The following is a 21,706-nucleotide window of genomic DNA, read 5'->3' on the forward strand; positions in this document are numbered from 1 at the left end:
ACGTGACATGGAGTCACGCGATTTTTTTTTTTTTACCAAACGAAATGATTCCACCCCATTTACGATGAACTTTATTGGCTTGTACTTTTATCTATAATTTTACTAAATCACACTATTGCATTTAATTTTATTTAATTTAATTAAAAGCGCTGCATCGCTCATAAATACCAAATGTTTACTCTAGTTTAAGAGGAGGCGTCACGTTATTGAAGAGTGGAAGGGCTAGTCAGTTCAGCAGCTACTCGGTTGTAGGTACCATTTCTAACATTAAATCTGGAGTGCGCCCGCGTGTGGTGAGATGACCACAGGGCACAAGAGAAAATATTGCATATGTTACATTAAAAAATAAAGAAACTAAAGTATGGAACAAAGAGACACACCAAAAGTTCATAAATAAAATTTAAATTTAAATACAAAACATAGTTATTAAAAGACAATGCACATGTAAATACGTTTTGATATTTTGGCTTATTATTATAAAGCATATTATTATTCGTCTTGGACCAAGTGCAGAAAAAGTACAGTTATAGTACAATATAGAAAACTTAAAAGCTAGACTATGAACGACTTCAGATAAGAGGTGAGGCGAGCATAGACTAAAGTCCCAGGTAAACAATTGATTAATATTAATATTTCTAATATTCGTTCATTTTGCCGAACGAGGCTTTAAGGTCAGAGTCGGAAAAATGATCCGAACATATCACTGCGCTTCCAACACCTTTTTCAAAATCATGTTCAATAAGCATTCAATGAAAAGGATGTTTGTATAATGAATTTAATCCACGCTACATTCCCATATAAACTGGGACAAATACAAAACTAAAACCGAAATGAGACATTTATAATAAATGGTATGGTGAATAACTAAACCATAACTAAAAGCCATGTGAAAGCGCATATTTCTGTACATTTCTATTCAATAAAATTCTAGAATCAACTTTAAACACTTATTGTCTTTGTTTGACGCGCAGTGCTTTTATAAAACAAAGAAAACAGGGTGTTTCCTTTCTGTGAACTAATTAGGAATATCACAAAAATGAACTGAAACTCAGCATATAAAGACTACGTTACGAGTCACACTTTTTTGTTTATCTGTTCACTAAATCAAATACATTTTAAGAATTTATTCCTTGCATGTAGCTTATATGCACTGCGCATTGTACATAACATTATAATATAACGGTGGATTTTTTTAATGTGTACTACTGTCTTTTCAAAATAAACAAAAAAAAACCATAGATAGTATTTGATTTTTTTTTGTTTACCAAAACCTTATTTTAGTCATTAAAGTACCACATTTCAGCTATTGTTTTGTTAGGGTGGATGCACAAATTTATTTTATTGCATTTCGGGGCAAGGCAAAAAAAAAAAAACATTGAACAACAATATAAAATGTGGGATACTATGAATTCTACAATTATTCTACAATTAATTGTGCTATAAATTAGACACTATGGTTGGAAAATACCTAGAAACCATCCTTTCTAAAAGATGTAACTGTTAAAAAACCCACTAGTAATCTAATAAGTACTACACAGTACTAAGAGGCTTACATTCTGTAATATATTAGGTGATTAATATATTAGATATTAACAAAAATGAAATCCACACACATTTGTGTGCATGTGTATTTTTGTTCATATATATAAAAATACATAAAAAAAAATTATATATATATATATATATATATATATATATATATATATATATATATATATATATATATATATATATATATATATATATATATATATATATATATATATATATATATATATATATATATATATATATATATATATATATATATATATATATATATATATATATAAAGTGTATATATATATACATTTATTTAAAATTTATTTTAAAGAATATATAATACATAATTTAAAAAAATATATAATATAAAATACAAATACATATGTCCTCCAGTCCAATAGGGGGCGACGCGTCGTAGATGAGTTTCTAAACGCGGAAAGAAGCGACGAACATAGACGCTTAGTGATGTGCAGCTACAAAGTGCAGGTATTATTAAAAATAAAATAAATGTCGAAATGCCAGGGCAGATTTACCTAAACATATTTATTTTTTAAAGGCAGGCGCTTGTCGTTTTATAACCGCTATCCCCGCGATCTCGCTCTGTTGCTACTATCCGGAATCAGGTATGCTAAGCGTTCGCGTTCGCTGACTTGCACGGCGAGCGTCTTCACACCTGAGGTAAGCCTCGGTTTAATTCACTGTACGATGGAGATCGCGTATGTTTGCGAGTGGGAGAAGAGACCCAAGAGCAACCACTGCCCGTCGATCCCTCTGGTGTGCGCCTGGTCCTGCAGAAACCTCATCGCCTTCACCACTGACCTGAAGAACGAGGAGGATGACAAAGGTCTGGACAATGCCTTCATTACCAACATCACCAGACCCGTCGGTGAGTTCTAAACGAACGATGAGGAGAAGCACACGCTTATAATTGGTTCTGAATCAAGAGATCATCTTCTAGATGCAGATACTGCACCCAAATCCGCGATAACAGGTTAGTTTTATGCTTTTCCGCTGCAGATATGAGTCATATGATACACATCATTGACAGTGATCACCCCTGGGATGTGAACTCCATCAACTCTGGCCACACTGAAGTCATTTCCTGCCTGGAATGGGACCAGTCAGGTCAGTCGTAATGATTATTAAACGAAACATGCAGTGTGAGTCAAACCTCTGGAACATGCCGTGGTCATATTTTATAAAATTATGCCTGTAGCGTTTTTTTAAAATCACAAATTCATGTTATCCTGTATCTGTGAATTTTTCTCCTGCTCCAGTTCTTGGTATTCTAAATAGATATTTACGCAGATATTGTTTTATTGCAATTTAATGATTTTGTTTAGAATGCATTTTTTATTTTTGTCATATTTTATTTTTTATAACAACGATAAGCCTAATTTGCCGTATTTTAGTTCCATATTTTATGCACACTGATTTTATTTAAATTGTAGACAGAATAATAGATGCTACTGCATTGTAAAAAATAATATAAAAATTAAGTGAAGGTATTTGGGAGATCAGTCATGTTCAGTAGAGGGATGAAAAATGAGGAGATGTACAATGTGTAACCAAAATACTGCAAATAATGGTCTGTTATTGTTATCTGAAATGAAAATCACTGAAGTTTGTCTAAAATGAAATCCAAAATAAATATTATGTAAAAAAAAAAAAAAAAAAAAAAAAACTTAAAAATGAGAAATGTTGTCTAATTGAAATCTGTGCTAAAATAATGTAATATAATAATAACAAAAACTGCAATGATAAAAACCTAAAAAGAACTAAAAATGGCAGAACATCTAACAAAATTACAAAAAATTAAACAAAGACAAAATTAAAATAAATTTTTTTGATTATACAAAAAAAGCCTTGAACACTAGCCTGCTCTGTTCTTTTTATATCTGTTTTCTTATTTATTATATACTTTTAAAAACCTTTTGTTGATTTTGATTGCTTCCACTGTCCTCTTCTTTAAGTTGCTTTGGATAAAGCACCTGCTAAATTGATTAAACGTAAAATATTAACAACTGTACAAGTGTACAAGTGATACTGACTAAAAAAAAAAAAAAGGATCACAATGCGATAATATCCTAAAAACAGCTTTACTTTCTTTATGCGATGTATTGTTTTGGATTTGGTGTCAAATGCGGCCCTGGCCCAAACGGATCGGATGTGATCTCGCTGTTATCTGCCAGGTTCGAGGCTGTTGTCTGCCGATGGAGACGGTCAGATCAAGTGTTGGGGAATGACGGAGCACCTGGTGAACAGCTGGGAGTGCACACAGAGCAGCTCGTTGGACGGAGAGCCGATCGTAGCCCTGTCATGGCTGCACAACGGAGTTAAACTCGCCCTGCACGTCGAAAAGGCAAGGCCGTCTCCGCAGCGCCTAGTCGATAAACGCGCCAACGCAACTAACTTTGCGTCTTCGTTTTGCCCCTCAGTCTGGCTCCACCAACTTTGGAGAGAAGTTTTCCCGGGTGAAGTTCTCCCCCTCTCTGACGCTGTTTGGCGGGAAGCCCATGGAGGGCTGGTTGGCGGTGACGGTGAGCGGCCTGGTGACCGTGTCGCTGCTGAAGCCGAACGGGACCCTGCTGACGGCCAGCGAGAGCCTGTGCAGGCTGAGGGGCCGAGTGGCGCTGGCTGACATCGCCTTCACCGGCGGAGGGAACATAGTGGTGGCGGCCACCGACGGCAGCAGCTCTTCTCCGGTGCAGTTCTATAAAGTGTGCGTGAGCGTGGTGAATGAGAAGTGCCGCATCGACACCGAGCTCTTGCCCTCGCTATTCATGCGCTGCACCACCGACCCCGTCCGGAGGGACAAATACCCCGCTGTCACTCACCTCAAATTCCTCACACGAGAAAACTCAGAGCAGGTGAGAGGGTCCACATTTCTTTGGGATCGAAGCAATTCACAGAAGTGATTTTATATCCATTGAAAGCGCATTAAATGTCTGCTTTTAAGGTTTCAGAAAAGTTTTTGAAGAATAAAAGGTCAAAATTTGGTTGCAATAACGTTGCCATGTCAAAAAAATGCATAATGTACATAATGAAACATACAAGACAAATTAGAAAAATGTGAAATTAAAAATGATCGTTATTTGGGGTGAAAGTAAGGTCTTAAAGGACTTTTAATATGTCATAAATTATTTTTTGTTTTAAATGCATCAGACAAAATCGTTACACTGAAAGACAATTTCAAGGATGTCTTCTGTGAATCAGGGAAAAATGAATCATTTGTTTTTTTGCACAGAAAAAAACAATTAAAAAACGCAACAATAAAGCAGCATTACTTTTTTTAATGGTAAAGGATTATAATTTTTAAATGAAGATTTTTTTGTTGTTGATATTTTTAGACAAAATTGTATAAAATTCTGTACATAAGTTTGCTGCATTTCTTGGATTAAAAAAATAGCCTGTTTATATTTTAATGTATTTTAAAATGTAATTTATTCCTTTGATGCAAAAAGCTAAATTTTCAAGAAAACATTTTTATTCTCACTTAAGAAAACGGCATGCATTTCTTTTCAGGTTCATTTGATGAACAGAAAGTTCAAATGAACAACATTTATTTTAAATAGATTTTTTTAATAACATTATTAATATCTGTCACTTTTAATCAACTGAATGCATGCATGCTAAATAAAAGCATTAGCTTCTTTAAAAAAAGTCTTGCTGACCCCAAACTTTTGATCTATAGATTATATAATGTTATGTTATAATCTAGTATAGATACATCAGTGTTGCTCAGAAATTGTATGTTAATTTCACAATTTCCATGCTACGGGCTGTTTTCCAGTTCTTTTATCTGAGCATGATTTTTTTGTGAAGGTGCTGCTATGTGCGTCCAGTCAGATGGGCAGCATTGTAGAGTGCTGGTCCTTGCGGAAGGAAGGGCTCCCTGTTAATAATATCTTTCAACATCGATCACCTGTGGGTAAGTTACATAAACCAGATGTGGAAAGGTGTTGCATTACAGTATTACACACTCTTTAAGTTAAAATGTAAAACATTGCTATAATGCAGCGCTTGCGAGGGCAATACAGCAAATGCGTTTACATTATATTTCACACCACTGCTTTTTCTGATAATTATTTTGAACAATATATTATCTCAATGTACTTATTATAGTGCCCATAATATTTTTTTGTTTACATAATGTATGTGTACTGTTTATATATTTAGAAAATATTTGCGTGTGTGTGTGTGTGTGTATATATATGTATGTGTATATATATATATATATATATATATATATATATATATATATATATATATATATATATATATATATATATTTTTATTTTTTCATTTTTTTATTTTATTTTATTTATTTTTTTATATATATAGATATATGTAGTATTTAAACATTTTTCTTATATATGCATGTATTTGTTTGTATATATAAATACGAAATATGCGCAGTATACACAAATATTATGTAAACAAAAGCTTAAATTTGGATGCAATAATTGTTTGACAGCACTAACATACTAATCTTCCTTAAGCTGTATTATTTCCCTGGATTATTGCAACTTGCTGAAGTCCTCAGTAGTCAGATATTTGTTGTTTGTTTTCTCGTCCTCCACAGTTGGTGAAAAGCAGCCAATGATTCTGAAGTGGCGCATCCTCTCAGCGACCAATGATCTGGACCGCGTGTCTGCTGTCGCCTGCCTAAACTACCCATCTCCATCTCGAACACTGATCTCAAAGTCGCCTCAGATACCAAGTTCTTCCCAGGCCTTGGTACAGCCTTAATATCTTTTCTCCTACTTCATTGAACATGGCTTTGAGACTGCTTTGGTTGATAGTAATTTTGCTGTCCTCAGGTCTTGCCCTGGCCTTCCACGATGGCAGCATCCAGATCCTCCATCGCCTTTCCCTGCACACCATGGGAGTGTTCTACGGTTCCTCTGGTTCCTCCCAGCGCGTCGGAGAAGAACCTGCCATTAAACGCCAGAGAGCTGGCGGGCCGACGCTGCACTTTAAGGCCCTTCAGTTCTCCTGGACGTCTCTGGCTCTGGTGGGAGTGGACAATCATGGCAAGGTACGATGATGGCTTGACACCTAGTGTTGACAGGAGCACCCTCGGATCTTAAAGTTCACCTCTTCTGATTACAGTTGCACATGATCCGCGTGTCTCCATCAATGGGCCAAATGTTGGACATGAACACACTCCTGCGGCACCTGCTGTTCCTCCTGGAGTACTGCATGGTGACGGGATACGACTGGTGGGACGTGCTGCTGCATGCTCAGCCAGGCATGGTGCATAACCTTCTGGAGAAGCTTCACGAGGAGTACATGAGACAAAACCAAGCTCTCCAGCAGGTAGATCAGTACACTATTACAGAGACTTTGCCTTCAAATCGGTTTCTTTTTGACTTCGCTGTGGTTCTCCTCTCTTTCATGGCTTGCCATCAAGGTATTGTCCACGCGTATAGTGGCAGTAAAGGCGTCTCTGTGTAAACTGTCATCTGCCACCGCAGCGAGAGCCTGTGACTTCCACGCCAAACTGCTCCTCATCGCTATCAGCTCCACGCTGAAGTCTTTACTGAGACCTCATGTGCTCAACACCCCCGACAAGAGTCCTGGAGACCGTCTCTCTGAGATCTGTGCTAAAAACACCGACACTGGTAACAACCCGCCACCCAAAAAATGTTTCAGAGAAGGCGATAATTGTCAGATTTAAGATATTTCATCTAATCGCAATTAAGATGATCACAATACTTGTGCAGTTTAGATTTGTTGTTTTTTGCCATCCAGTAAATCAAAACTAATGTATTAGACTCACCCCCATTCTTCAGTTGAAAACATAATTAAGACTTTTAAGCAAAACATTACAGTCCATTATAGTGGACTTCAATAGGAGGGTTGAAGGTCCAAACTGCAGTTTCAAGTAAACTTCAAAGGGCTCTACACGATCCCAGCTGAGGAGTAAGGGTCTTATCTAGCAAAATGATCAGATATTTTCTATAAAAAAATAAAAATAAATAATCACGATCACGTGTGACCCAGGTGAATGTCCCGACCCAATGTTTAAAAATCTTAATTTAATTCTGAAAATGAGTTAATCCTTTAACAACAAAACTCTCAATTTATATATTAGGCAACTTTAAGGGCCCTTTCACACCAAATGTGAAATTAATGAGATTAAGTCTGAAGGAAGTGACCTCATTCCCAGTATCTCTCAACATAGCAGCGGTAAAATAAAGTAAATAAATGGGAATTAATTTTTTTTTTTTTTTAAAGTCATTTGTTTTCATAGAAATGTAAATGTAAAAGGCAATGTGTTACTTTACTAGTAAAAAAGTAATCCGTTTATGTCACTTGTTACCCTAACACTTTTTTTTCCTGCAAAAATTTCTGAATGTGAATGCTGGCGTTTTCTGTTCAGATATTGATAAGGTGATGATCAACCTGAAGACGGAGGAGTTTGTTCTGGACGGACCTCCCCTCCAATCCCTCCAGCAGCTCATTCAGTGGGTGGGAGACTTTGTTCTTTATCTGCTGGCCAACCTGCCCAACCAGGTGAGCACGACTGGACGACCTTTACCAGCAGTAACGGCGCTGCCAACTTCCAGTTTAACATGCTGCTTTATGACTAAATATGTTTGCAGGGCTCCATCGTGCGTCCGGGGTTTGGGTTCCTGAGGGACGGTGCGTCTTTGGGTATGCTCAGAGAGATGCTGGTGATGATCCGTATTTGGGGCCTGTTAAAACCGGGCTGTTTGCCCATCTACACGGCCACATCTGACAACCAGGACAGCATGTTTCTGCTCTTCCGCTTGCTCACCAAACTCTGGCTCTGCTGTGAGTTAGACCCCTCCGTCGGGCTTCGAGCCAACATGTCAGTTAAATCGGTCAAAAAACTGAGCTCTTGTTGTGCTGTTTTCTTCTGACTGGCAGCTCGAGATGAGAGTCACCCGCAGGACCCCGATGAGACGTTGATTGACGAGTGCTGTCTGCTGCCCAGTCAGCTCCTGGTACCCAGCATGGACTGGCTGCCCATCAACGACGGTGTTATCACTAAGATCCAGAGCAAACACCCGCTCAGACTGCAGTTCGGCAAACCCTACACCCTGCCCGGAGTCAACCCTAACACACAGGTGGAGGTGTTCAGGTGAGCTCGAACCTCCATCTTTCAATCAGGGTTGTCGCGGATCAATAGTCCATACCAATACCAGTAAATAATTGTTAGTAAATAACAGCTTTGAAGCAGTAGTCAAGTAAATGTTGCATTAAAAAGAGTTTAACCTGCTCTACTCGGCACTAACGGCAAATGGTATGACCGCGTTTTCAAAATATAAATATTGACTCGCATTTAGTGATGTTTGACGGCACTAATTTCAGTGTAATGTAAGTCGAGGACCGGTAAGACAAGCTCCAAGATGCTCTAGACATGTAATTTGTGGCAGAAACTAATTTTCCGGTGTTAAGTGCATTTCCTTTTTGGCGTTACTGTTTCAGAAGTCCAGCGTCTCAGAGGATGGACCACCTGCGATGTTTACATTTAGGCATCTCTCCAACCGAGGACAGCAAAGCCTGCACCAGGTATGCCTTAAAAAATAAATTTTTCATTTAGTGTTTTAATGATGCCAATTAAAAAGAGAAAAACAGAAAAAATAGAACTCAATGATTAATAACAATTAAAATAATTGGATGTGTCACCTACCTATCCTATAATATATACATAATAAATATACACAGTGCACAAAAAGTTTACATAATATATGTATGTGTACTGTGTATATTTATATATATATATATATATATATATATATATATATATATATATATATATATATATATATATATATATATATATATATATATATACAATATGTATTTAGATGTACATTAATATATTTATAAATAATTAATATATAAACAACAGCTTCAATATACATGCATGTGTCAGTATTATATACATAATAAATATAGACGTATACACACATATTACTACTTTTATTTCGGATGCGATTAATTGTTTGACAGCACACACACACATTGTATTTATATATACACATAAACACACACACACATATTTAATTAAACTATTTAATTCATAGCTGCTGAATAAAATTTTCTTTCAACAAATGTACTAATCAGATAGATAAAGTTCTGATGATGGATATGTTTAAAAACGGTTTGTCAGCAATGTGGCCAATAACTAAAATTAGTTTTCAAGTAAGGCTTTTAAGCAGACCCCATGGCGTGACTTTTGACTTTTGTGGGTGGGTTGAGCCTGCAGACCTGTCATGTTCACACACGATGCCGCCGCCTGTCCCGAGGGCTCTGTATTTAGAGGCGTTCCTCACCGGGCTCCTGTCTCTGTGGTGTGTTCAGGTGCGGCTGCGTCACCATGCTGAGATCCCCAAATAAAACCAACGCCATGAGGCAGTGGGAGCAGCGCTGGATCAAGAACTGTCTGTGCGGAGGTCTCTGGAGAAGAATCCCCTCCGCGCTGACATAAGGACCAGGCCGCGGGAAATATTTCAACGTTCAAGCTGCACGGACCTCGCTGAGAACATCGTGTAGAACTATACTACAAAGCAGCCTTTATTTTCTTAGAAACACGTCCTGGTTTTCTCTACGAGAGAGTGAATGATGTCTTATTTTCCTTGCTGTTGTAAATATGAACCGTGCCTTTTGTTTTGTAATGTTGTAGTACATAATAAACATTTTTGTCATAAAATAGGCCGTCTTCATCCTAAACGTGTCTGCGTGCAATTGCTTAAGAATCACAGGGAGGTGCTAAGCCTGACAAACCCAGCCACACTGTATCTCAACCGTTCTTATTCACTGACAAATCAAAGTCTTACTTCAGTAGATACAGACCGTCTACTGATCATTAGAGTGATCGCTTACCTGTTGACAGCCACTTCGCTAGCAGTGCTATTTAACCGCAGGGACGGTACGAGCATGTGTCCGCAGGAATCGATGGGAAATCAAGGGGAAAAGTGTGTCGGCCAGCCGCTGTGCTTTGGCTTTGATTCAAGAGGTCATCACGGCTCGGGGTGCTCAGCAGAGACACGACCAGCGGGCGGCCGGGCATCTCTCCAGGCCTTTTCCTTTCAGTGCAACCACGGTTGATCCCCGTACCCAGACCATCTGAGAGCAAAGAAAGGGGAAAAAATCAAGTCAAAATCAGTGGTTACAAGCAGAATGCCCAAAGCTCATTTAAAACCATAAACAGCTTTTTAATGCACCATAAAATAATATTTTTAAATATTGCGATTTTTAATGCACTTTTCATTCATTGCGTTAGGTTTATGTATTTATTTAAATTAATTTTAATCGGCAAGATCGCCACTTATAATGTTAAAAATATTTTCAATTCATCAGACTCCTGCAAAAAAAAAAAAAAAAAAAAAAAAAACGCTTTCCACAAAACAAAAGCAGCACAACTGTATTTTTTTTAACAGTGATAATAAGAAAAATCAACATGTTAAAGTGGTATCTGAAGGATTGTGTGACACTGAAGACTGGAGTAATGATGCAAAAAATTGGGCTTTGTTAGCAGGAATAAATTACATTTGAAAATGTATTGAGAAGACTGATGTAAAGTCATAATGATATTTCACAAGTTTACAGTTTTACTATATTTTTGATTGAATAAATGCAGCCTTGGCAAACGAGTCAAGATTGCAAAACAAAAAAGCATATAAACACACACACACACACACACACACACACACACACACACATATATATATATATATATATATATATATATATATATATATATATATATATATATATATATATACATTATATACATATACATATACATATATATATGTATACTGAAGAACATTTTGTAGGCTATGGAAGATTCAAATGTTAAGACAACCAGGCTTTTTATATTAGGGGGATGGTTGGTGACTTGATTAAATTAGCATAATAAATATGCTCCACATTGGTTTTATTCTGTCGCATATCTGATGCATATCATTTTATTTAACCATTTACATGACGCATTTGACAACACCGTGTCGGTCCTTCCGTCTTCGCAATAAAAAAAGGGAAGAAAACGCGTGCAATCGAAATAATTTGGTTAGTCGTCGGTCCTTAGCAATAAGGCAACAGGGAAACGGGACATTGTGATGTTTTCATCGTAAGTTAAAGCAGTTCACAGCCTCTCCACCCCACCCTCCATCCCAGCAGTTACCTGTGCAGTACCACGTTACCACTGCTGGAGGAGATCGGTGCGGATCGCACTCGGAAGATGTTGAGGAATGCTGGGGATGGAGCGATATCACACTAAGAAGTAAAGCAAAAAGCATCGGCAAATCATTTTTAATCACCGATAGCGCGGTCTTCTACCGAAGCCCCTCGGATGCCGCATGTCTGACTGCAGAAGAGCAGCTGGAACAGGAGCTCGCCGAGTTGAGGGATATATCGTGGTCAAGCGCGTAACAGGAGTCCGCGGCTGCGTGATCGCTCCGTGGAAAACGTGAGCAGAAAGGGGAATATGAACTGAAGCAGCCGCGGTCTAAACCACGCGGAGAATTTTCACTCGGGATATCCCCTGTTTTCGCAGTCAAGGTGAGGTTTTCCCGGTTTTTCTACCTGCGTGGCGAGCGGCGGCCGAATAAACGGACGCGCTCGCGACGCGACGCCACCGGAACGCTGCCATTGTAATTCTGTAGGGGAAACCGCGCGCGCGCGCGGGTACGGTCGCGTCGCGTCCGGCGGAGATGCGGTATTATCACAATAGTAAATGATCGCCGAGACTGTCGCAGTGAGTCTGCCGCACGGCGGAACAAACATCTCAGTCTCACTTCACAGCGCGGGTCAAGATGGTTTCGGGCTGGCAGATCTGTGTAAACCTGTGTGGATGTTGTTTTGATGGCCGGAGATCCTCTCGAGCTCTCAGCTCGTCTGACAGCTGATTAAAAAACTCTATTCTATTCAGCGTGACAGTCACTTAGTAGGCTATTACTCCTGCATATGTATTTATTTGGTCGTATATATCATCTCGATGTTGAATATTTAAATATTCAAGTATCATAATATTATTATGCTTAATTTAATTTAAATATCCAACATCTATCCATCTATTAATAATACTGTTAATACGCATATAGCGTGTAATATTATGTAAACGAATTAATAATACATTATTCATACTTTTTTGTATTAATCCAAAATGTAATATTGGTATATTTATTGATATTACATATGAAAAATCATGCATATATATATAAAATACATATTTTTATAGGCTATTTTCGGTTTCTGACAATCAAGGTGTTGTAGGTGTGAATGTCAGCGTGATCCGCCAGTGTAATTAAAATAATTGCAATCTTTCTCATCATTAGGGACATTGCTCATGATTTGTGAACATTAGTATAAGCGATCTATGTCGTTCTTATCTGATTACACCATTGATTTTTCCAGAGTCTCTTCATTTCAAGCGCATAATGATTTCGCCTTGACTGGTTATCATGGCTTGAAATTTTCATCGACCCCGTGCATTGTTCAGCCGTGTCGTGGGTCAGCGCGCTCGGATCGCCGGCACAAACAAGGGTCAGAAAGTAGCTGTGTCGCACAACTCACTCTTTAACCCCGATTTCACAGGAAACGGATTCGCGTGAGAAGCCCAGTCAAGTTTAATTAACTTTCCCCGCAGTCGAAGCCTCATGCTGCGAGGACGTGCGAGCACAAACACTGTCTTTTTTGGAGAGAACTCGGCGCCTATGGATTCCTCCCTAAAAGTCGCACGCACACACACACACACAATCTTTTGCCTGCGAGACATATGTGGCTCTTTGAGATAAACAGAGCTCCCACTCTTGAAAACAGGCTCCCTGCTAATTTGAGCCGAGCCGAGCTCACTCCCACCCGAGAGTTGGGACAGTGTCTTCAGGACAAGTGCCTTGTTTAGTCGCTGCTGATTTGGCAGAGAGCATGAAACACTATTCTCTCAATGCCTGCTCAAACAATAGCCCACATTAACATTTGTTCATCACGCTCTTTGGAGAATATTCTGTAAGGAGCTGTTTATTTAATATTTTTCCCTCAGGCACGCAGTCTGCTATCCATTTATTCAAGAGGGCCTCGTTCTGTTTCAGACGAGGAAATAATAATTTGAACATTTTTGTGCAGGCCTTTTCCTGTGCATATTATTTAAGCAAAGCCCACTTTTTTGCAAACATACAGAGGTTGCAAAAAATAATGCAGACACCCGGGAAACAAGCAACATCTCCTCATTGAGGATCTCACTCTTCTCTCCAAAACTGTTCACGGTGGTTTGATAATATTCAAGTCGGATAATTCGATTGTCCAGGATTTATGATCATCGTGACTCAAATTACAGCTTTCATGAGCGTTGGTTTCGTGACGTTCTCAGCATGTTTTAAACAAAAATGCTATTTCAGTTTTGCACTTCGAAGCTTCGCATTTAATTCAATGCATTTTTGGCAACATTTTATAGTGATTTGCTAAAAGTTTATAATAATTTGTTGTTTATACATATGTTTAGCCACGTTAGTCCATATTTTAAAATGATTTAAAACATAAAATTACATTACATATATTTAAAGCAAAACATTTACATTTTTTGTAGATATATGCATCTTGGTTCCCTATAAAGAAAAACATAAAATACATTTATTTTATAAATGACTTGATAAATTAATTAAGTATAGTTAGCTAATCTATTAACATAATTACTGATATATTGCTGGAGACTTATTGGTATATAAATGATTAAACTCATCATATGTTTGAATGTCACTATTGATGAGGATTGTATGATCTTTCATTGATATCAGTCTTTCCTTAAAAGTGTATCTGAAGTATCCTTGCAATAGTCTCACCTTTGCACAATCAAATATACTTTAATGCATCTTTATTTGAACTTCGGCATTACGCTTCCACACAATTAAAGTTCATTAAGTACAAAATTAGTTGTTCCAATTCAGCAGACGTTACGTATGCATATGTAAAAATGCAACCACGGGGCATTTTTAGCAAGAAACGTCTTTTCATGGGGTTCTTCAAATGATCTCATGTGTAGGCAGAATAACTTCAGAAGACCAGCACAATGATGACTGCACGTGAAAAAATGAAGAAGAAACCACCCAAAGACAGTCTGACGCTGTTACCGTGCTTCTATTTCGTCGAGGTACGTGCCGTAATTTATTACCAGTTTAATACTTCAATAGAGCAATTAATGTCTCAGGTAATTACATTACACACTAAACAACAGGGCTTCCTCATTTTCTTTGAAGACGTAATTGAAAATGCGTAATAGCAGTCAGTCTGAGTGTGGTATTGTGTTTACCTTCCACCACATTGTCAGCCCTGGAGTACAGAACTCTGTGTTGACATTTAACAGCCATCTGCCACAGTTGCTCTACAGTAATTAAACCGTGCTCTGGTGTTGGTATGTTTGAGCGTTATCAATATTTAATATCTGTTTGCACTTGACAAAGACATGCAAGTAAGCACTTTTAAAATGAATAAAGACTCGCGCATCATGCACGCACTCTCCTTCCTCTGAGAAAATAGCTACCCATCGTGGCGTCCTCCATGGTTTCGCTGTACTTCCTGGAACTGACGGACGTGCTCCAGCCGGCTCAGGTGGGGTTCCGCTGCCATGACCGGTCGCTCAGCATGCCGTACGTGGACAGCGGCGACGAGCTCATCCCTCTGCTCATGCTCCTGAGTCTGGCGTTCGCCGGCCCTGCTGCCTCCGTGAGATGAAAGCAATTGCGATATCATTGCACTTACATATTTCCAACCTACATAGTCACTTACTCACCCTGATGACATTTCAAAACTCTATGAGTGTGTTTTTTGTTTCGTTAAATTCAATAGTATACATTTTGTAGATTGTTGGTAACCAAGGAGTTGATGGACTTTTGTTGTCATACTGTGAAGTCTATGGCTACCGTCACATGTTTGGTTACCAACATTCTTCAAAATATCTTCTTTTGCGCTCAACGGAAGCTCATACAGATTTGAAATAACTTCAGGGTAAATAGACAAAATCTCTTTAATTTTTTTAAGCTTCTATCAAAATGTAATAACTTGCTTCTCCACAGAATACATAAAACTAGGGCCGTTTAATGCGTTAACTTGATTAATTAGCTAGTTTAGAAAAAAATCGCACTGGCCCCGCCCCCCCAAGTTATTTCACATTTTAAAAAGTGTTGATAAATACAATGCAGGGTAACAGCTCCATAAATGCAGGATATCTGTGTGAGTCTCATATAATACAATATCACATGAGCAGGGAGAGCAGCATTACACGAGTGATGATTGTCCCGAATATCACGAGTTAAAATGTGATTTTATACAGCAGTTCAGTAATTAAGAAGCTGTAATAGTTACGATAGTATGCGTTCAATTTTGCAGAAAAAAAATATAACCAACAAAGCCATAGCAGACTTTTTGTGCGTCTGTCAGCAAACAGCAGCATTTAGCAATTTAATGAATCTGCTTTTTAAAAGCGAGCTGTTTATTTAATTCCGGAATGAATCGAATGAAGATATTTTCCACCACCTGCTGGGAGATTTAATTTTATATTTAGAGTATTGTTTAATTAAAATAAATTTATTTAAATTTAAATAATAGTTAAATAACCCCAAAATTGTAAATTCTTTCATATTTGCTCTCCTTCAAGTCGTTTCAAACTTTATTTTGTGGAACATAAAAGAAGGTATTATATGTTATCACATATATTACATATGTTAAGGTATTACATATATTATAGACTATGTGTGATAAAGTTTATATTAAATGAAATAAAATTTTAATTTGTAATTAATTGGATTAAAAGATTTAATCGATTGAATGCCCTAATAATAACATTTACATTTAATCATACAGTAATTACATTTACACATTTACAATTGTATTAACAGTTGTATAATTCTTTGATTTTCTCAGATCATGATTGGTGAAGGTCTGCTGTATTGCATGCAGTCCAAACTGAAGGTCCGTCCAGGGATCGAAGGAAGCATAAATGCTGGTGGATGTAATTTTAACTCTTTTCTGCGGAGAACCGTTCGTTTTGTTGGTATGTAATTGGTCCTTTCATTGTAAAGCAATTTTATATCAGAATGTTTGAAGTTAAAATATGAAAGCGCTGAATGTGAGAGCTATGAGCTAAGAGGTTTAGTGCGGATTAACAGTATAATTATATTACATAATATAAGCATAATAATAAATTCTAATTGCTAAACGCTGTGATTTTTACTGAAGAAGTTTAAAAATACATTTAATACAATTCGACTGCGCAGGAAATTTCGTGATGTGCTGGAACATGACACGCTAAAAGAAATGGTTATAAATCTAGGAAAAACCTTGCACGTCTAGGAAACCACAACACTAAAAATCTGAGCAGGAGTGATGCAGATGAACATTATGTAACATGAGTCAGGCACAGAGTGTTGCATGAAACTGATGAAATGAGTCATCGACGTTTCATTGCTCATGATCTGTCTCTCCTTCTAGGGGTTCACGTGTTCGGTCTTTGTGCAACGGCACTGGTTACAGATGTCATCCAGCTTGCCACTGGCTACCACACACCGTTCTTTCTCACGGTGTGCAAACCCAATTACACGGTCCCAGGTGTGGCCTGTGACAAGAACCCTTACATCACCAAAGACATTTGCTCTGGCCAGGATCAGCATGCTATTCTGTCTGCCAGGTAACCGAATTAACTTCTGATTTTGTGATTAACCGTTCAACTTCAACTTCGTACAGCCACCATTTTCTTTCTCCGTTCTGTGGTTTTCTTCCTGTAGAGCACTTCCTACTCACTCCTTCTTTTAAACCTATAAGCATTTGACACTGACATTCTGCTGCATATCTGGTCTAGACTTACTCTAGATGTTTGCTTTCCTTTGTGACAGGAAAACCTTCCCTTCCCAGCATGCAACCCTCTCTTCCTTTGCTGCTGTTTATATTTCAGTAAGTCTCTTCGACACCGTCTCAATGCGTGTTTACTAAATGTTTACAGCAAATGCTTTTTTATGTACATAAACCTAATAGGCTACTCTGGTAAACTCCTCTATAAGAGAAATCAAGTTTAAACTGATTGTACTGTAGATAGAAAAAGCGAACAACCAACATACTAGATGTGCATGTCATATGCATTGACACAAGTAATGGATTTAATATGCTCATATGCATTCTGTTCACTAGATTAGAGAAAGTCTAATTATAGGTAAGTGCTTCACATGTCTAGCTGTTTGGCAGGATCCACTTCAAGCGACAGACGTGGAGATAAGTTGTTGCTGCTTCCCACCTTGAGCTTGTCAGACTGTCTGAAGCTGCAAGGCAGTATGTTATTAATTTGCACATGACAGCTGGAGACTTTTGCCGCTCTCTGCTCTTCTAGATGTACTTCAATTCAACGATTTCTGATAGCACCAAGCTGCTCAAACCCGTTCTGGTGTTTGCCTTTGCCATCGCGGCTGCGTTGACGGGACTCACTCAGATCACCCAGTACCGCAGTCACCCGATCGATGTTTACGTTGGGTTCTGTATTGGGGCTGGTATTGCAGCGTATTTGGTGAGTTATTGGATTACTGATGTATTTTTGTAGTTGTGGTGTAATGTCCCGGTTGGAAAAAAAAGTTAAATGTTCTGGTTAGGTATGTTTTGAAGATTGGTAGCTGGTTTGAGCTGGTTCTAAATTGAAGTTAATTAAATTAAACCATTTTATAACCAACTAAGGACCAACTCAAACTGCTTCAAAACATACCTAACCAAACTATTTTTTCAGTAGGTTTATTTAGTAAGCCATCCTGCATATTCGCCTTGCTATTGAGCTTAGTAGATGTAGATGTTCCTGCATCAAACTCTCTGTTGGTTCTGAAGCATTCAGCAAACTCTCCGTCAGAATAAGGGCTGTGGCAGTTTATATTTATACATTTGTCAGAAACATCAATAAATAAATAAAATTGCCGATACATATAGTGCATTCAAGATATACATTTTACAATGCCATGCATTGCCAGGAAAATGGTTTCATGAATGCTAGTGCAATGCTTTACTGGTTAAGCTACGTGAACACTATTTGAGTGTATTTTTTTTTTCATGACCAACAACGGTGATGCAGGAACACATGCCGCTTGGCAACATCACTTTTTCTTGTAGCTCAGGGTTTTCAGATAGTTCCTGGAGCTCCCTCATCGCGCATATTTTGGATGTTTCCTTTTGCTGTGCTTCATTTCAAAGGCTGTGTCCTCCAGAGATTGCATTAGTTGGTCAAATACATCTCAATTCAGGAAAGTAACCGTTACATTGCAGAGTAACGGCAATTCACACCACACAAAGAATTAAGCTTTATGATGGTTTGTTGAAAACGAGTATACTCGATGTATACAGACAACAAATGCAGCCCCTCCTCCTGTTTAAAAAAAACCTGCATATGCTGGTTAGGTATTATGGGAGCTTATTTGAGCTTATTTAGTTGGTCATGAATTGGTTTAAGCTGGTTAATGGTTGGCTATGAGCTGGTCCTGAGCAGTATAGGACCAGCTCAAACCAGCTGCCATGCTTCAAAACAATCTTCAATGTTTAACAAAACATTATACTTCTAATCCCATCCTTAACACCATCCCTTACCCATTAACTACCTCTGAAATCAGAGGTTGGTTGTTATGAGTGTTGTTCAAGCTTCCACCCCAACCTGATAGGAACATTCTTTATTTTTGGGAAATAAATAATGTAATGAAGCCACTGTATATTAAACCTCTAAATCATTCCAGGCTTTCCATGCTGTCGCCAACTTCAAATCTCCAGAGGACACCATCATTCCGCAACCTCCTCCTCTTCAGAAGGATGCTTTAAGGGCTCTGGCCCAGAGAGGCCACGACTCTGTCTATAACAAAGGCCACGCTTCTGAGAGCAATGAGGAAATAACATCACCAGCATGTCTAGATGGGCTGAACCGACCTGTACAGCGGGAGAAAACCTCGTTGGGAAGCTTAAAGAGAGCCAGCGTGGATGTAGAGCTACTGGCGCCCCGCAGCCCAATGGGTAAGGAGACCATGGTAACCTTCAGCAACACATTACCCAGGGCTACAGCTCCAGAGGAGCCAACGAGGCGTCTGGTGACAGTACCTGTTCCAGTACCACTAGACCCCATGAGGTCACAGCAATTAGTGTCTGAATGGAAGCAAAAGTCAATGGAAATGCGAGGCGGCAGCTTGCCCGATGAGGACACCAGTGATCAGGGCTCAGATGGCGGCAACGACACGACCACAGAGGAGGACAGCGTCCACTCTTCAGTTTATTCGTCTGTTCAACCATCAGCCAAACCGGCTAACCCCCCTGCAGGCGCAAGAGTAGTGATGCCTCCTCGTCCCCCAGCACAGCCTTCAGTCCCTCCACCTGTGTCCCCTAAAAGCGCCAGCACTCGGGCCAAATGGCTGTCCATCACAGAGAAAAGTGGTGCTAATATTCCAGTCCTCAAGGCAGGAAATCAGCCACGGATCATGCAGGTCATTGCCATGTCAAAGCAACAGGGACTCCTGACTGGATCGGCCAAATCGTCAGAGACCTCGTCCTCTTCTGGTACCTCATCCATCACGGGCACAGAATCATCGCCTAATCGCTCGGAACGCGACAGCGGTTCAGGCATCATCACGGTTGATGCCCATGCCCCCCACCACCCCGTAGTCCGTATGACCTCCAACCCCAATAACCCTTGGGAGTGGAGAGGATCTTCTGAAGGAAACATGGCTGAGTCGTACGAGCTTAAAAACCTCAACCGCGATGGTTCCCGTGGTTACCGCAATGTAAGGAGCGGCTCTCCTTGTTCCTCCACCAGCGAGCCCGATCACGGACTGCCCCAGCCTCCGCATCCTCCCCAACCACCACTTCCCCCTCAACTCCCACCCATGGGTCACACCTCAGAGGGTCGCAGTCTGCGCCGCAAGACCCCTCTAGTTCTGCTGGATAGGGAGGGCAATCTGAACCACATGGAACAGGACAACTACTACAAAAAGTTACAAAGTGGCAGGCATTACAAAGAGTGACGATGTGCTAATATATATGTGCACAACAACACTTTTTGGTCATTTGGGTTTAATTACATGGATTTGATCCCAAGAGGAATATCAGAATAACCGGATCCACTACACTTTGAGTCAGTAGAGCTTTCAGGAGACGCTGCTTCTGACGACTTAAGAGCACAATGGTTTTTGCCCTTTGCGTGCAAGCCAAACTACATTATCAAAATTTCCATCAGATGTATTGTATTTACATAATCTTCACATTATCAGAGTGTAAAATAAGGTTTGGGATTATTTTTATTGCTGCTCTTTTTGTTTATACTTGACTTATTTAAATGTGTGACTGAGATGTCAAGTTGAATTTATGTGTGTTTACGCACGATTGTTTAGTAGTGTATGTTGTAGTGATACAATAATAGAAAATATTTGACTGCCTTGTAACGCTCACAGTGAAAACCGATTTAAAGTGTTTTGTTGGCGCTTTATGAATGATAATTGCTTTGCAAAAGGGTAGCATCCGTTCTTCGTACATCTGAATATAATTGCTGATAAATTGTTCTGGACATACTGCAAATATACTGATGACACCCTGTGAAAAACAGTTCGAATAAGCACTTATAAATTACTTCATCTCTGTGTGTTAACAAGTGAGGTGAATTGGATTGTCTGTGAGTAATTTTAAACTGCTCTGGACTCTAAAGAAAGTATTCTCTCACAATCCATCGCATACCTTATAGTGGAACAGCAACTGGACAACAGGTACAGCAGGTCACACATTTTATGTATCATAATGAGAAGGAGTTTCCCGAAAGAAACAGCTTTTTTTTGGTGTAAATCACAAGAAGAATTTCTACAAACACTCTGGGATTTATCTGTAATAGTTAGCGGTCTCCTTGTCATGCTGTTTCCCAGAGGTTCGCCTCTAAATGAACTTGATGCATGTTATGTGAGTGTCGTCAAGGTGGAAGTGAAGCCTTGTCAGTGAAGAATTCCAATCTGTTATAATGTACGTGTGCAGCTGTCACTGCAGGTTAAAGTCTGTGTGCGTCAGCTCTCTCTTCATGGTGCTCCGAGCTGCTCCTGGATCTTTGTAGATGGTTGTCCTTAATGGATACTTCGTGCTGTTGATGCAGTTTCCGAAAAAAAAAAGACAACATAAATGACAACAATAAACAAGCTGCTGTAAATTA

The 21,706-nt window shown here is 38.9% G+C and overlaps 2 protein-coding genes and 1 long non-coding RNA gene across 3 annotated transcripts; 2 read left to right on the top strand and 1 right to left on the bottom strand.

Moving 5' to 3' along the window:
* The first annotated feature begins 1,959 nt into the window (after positions 1-1,959).
* On the top strand, positions 1,960-10,231 carry med16 (mediator complex subunit 16). The gene is given in 15 exon segments (XM_043252307.1): positions 1,960-2,428; positions 2,560-2,667; positions 3,735-3,904; positions 3,981-4,412; positions 5,368-5,473; positions 6,128-6,202; positions 6,205-6,282; positions 6,366-6,583; positions 6,658-6,864; positions 6,959-7,169; positions 7,931-8,064; positions 8,154-8,346; positions 8,443-8,656; positions 9,004-9,087; positions 9,883-10,231. Coding segments are annotated over 15 exon segments (2,538 nt in total). The 5' UTR covers positions 1,960-2,247; the 3' UTR covers positions 10,010-10,231.
* On the bottom strand, positions 8,969-11,835 carry LOC122354194. Its single transcript, XR_006252092.1, has 3 exons — positions 11,708-11,835; positions 10,405-10,647; positions 8,969-9,093 (listed from the first exon to the last, which is right to left on the bottom strand). It is a non-coding gene; the product is annotated as an uncharacterized LOC122354194 (long non-coding RNA).
* Positions 11,732-21,706, top strand: plppr3b (phospholipid phosphatase related 3b). The gene is made up of 8 exons (XM_043252308.1): positions 11,732-12,084; positions 14,561-14,668; positions 15,055-15,240; positions 16,438-16,567; positions 17,005-17,200; positions 17,406-17,463; positions 17,894-18,067; positions 19,269-21,706. The coding sequence occupies exons 2-8, from the start codon at positions 14,588-14,590 to the stop codon at positions 20,538-20,540; spliced, it is 2,097 nt and encodes a 698-aa protein (XP_043108243.1). The 5' UTR covers positions 11,732-12,084; positions 14,561-14,587; the 3' UTR covers positions 20,541-21,706.

Source organism: Puntigrus tetrazona, chromosome 11, assembly GCF_018831695.1.
Source record: "Puntigrus tetrazona isolate hp1 chromosome 11, ASM1883169v1, whole genome shotgun sequence".
In the NCBI taxonomy this organism is placed as follows: domain Eukaryota; kingdom Metazoa; phylum Chordata; class Actinopteri; order Cypriniformes; family Cyprinidae; genus Puntigrus; species Puntigrus tetrazona.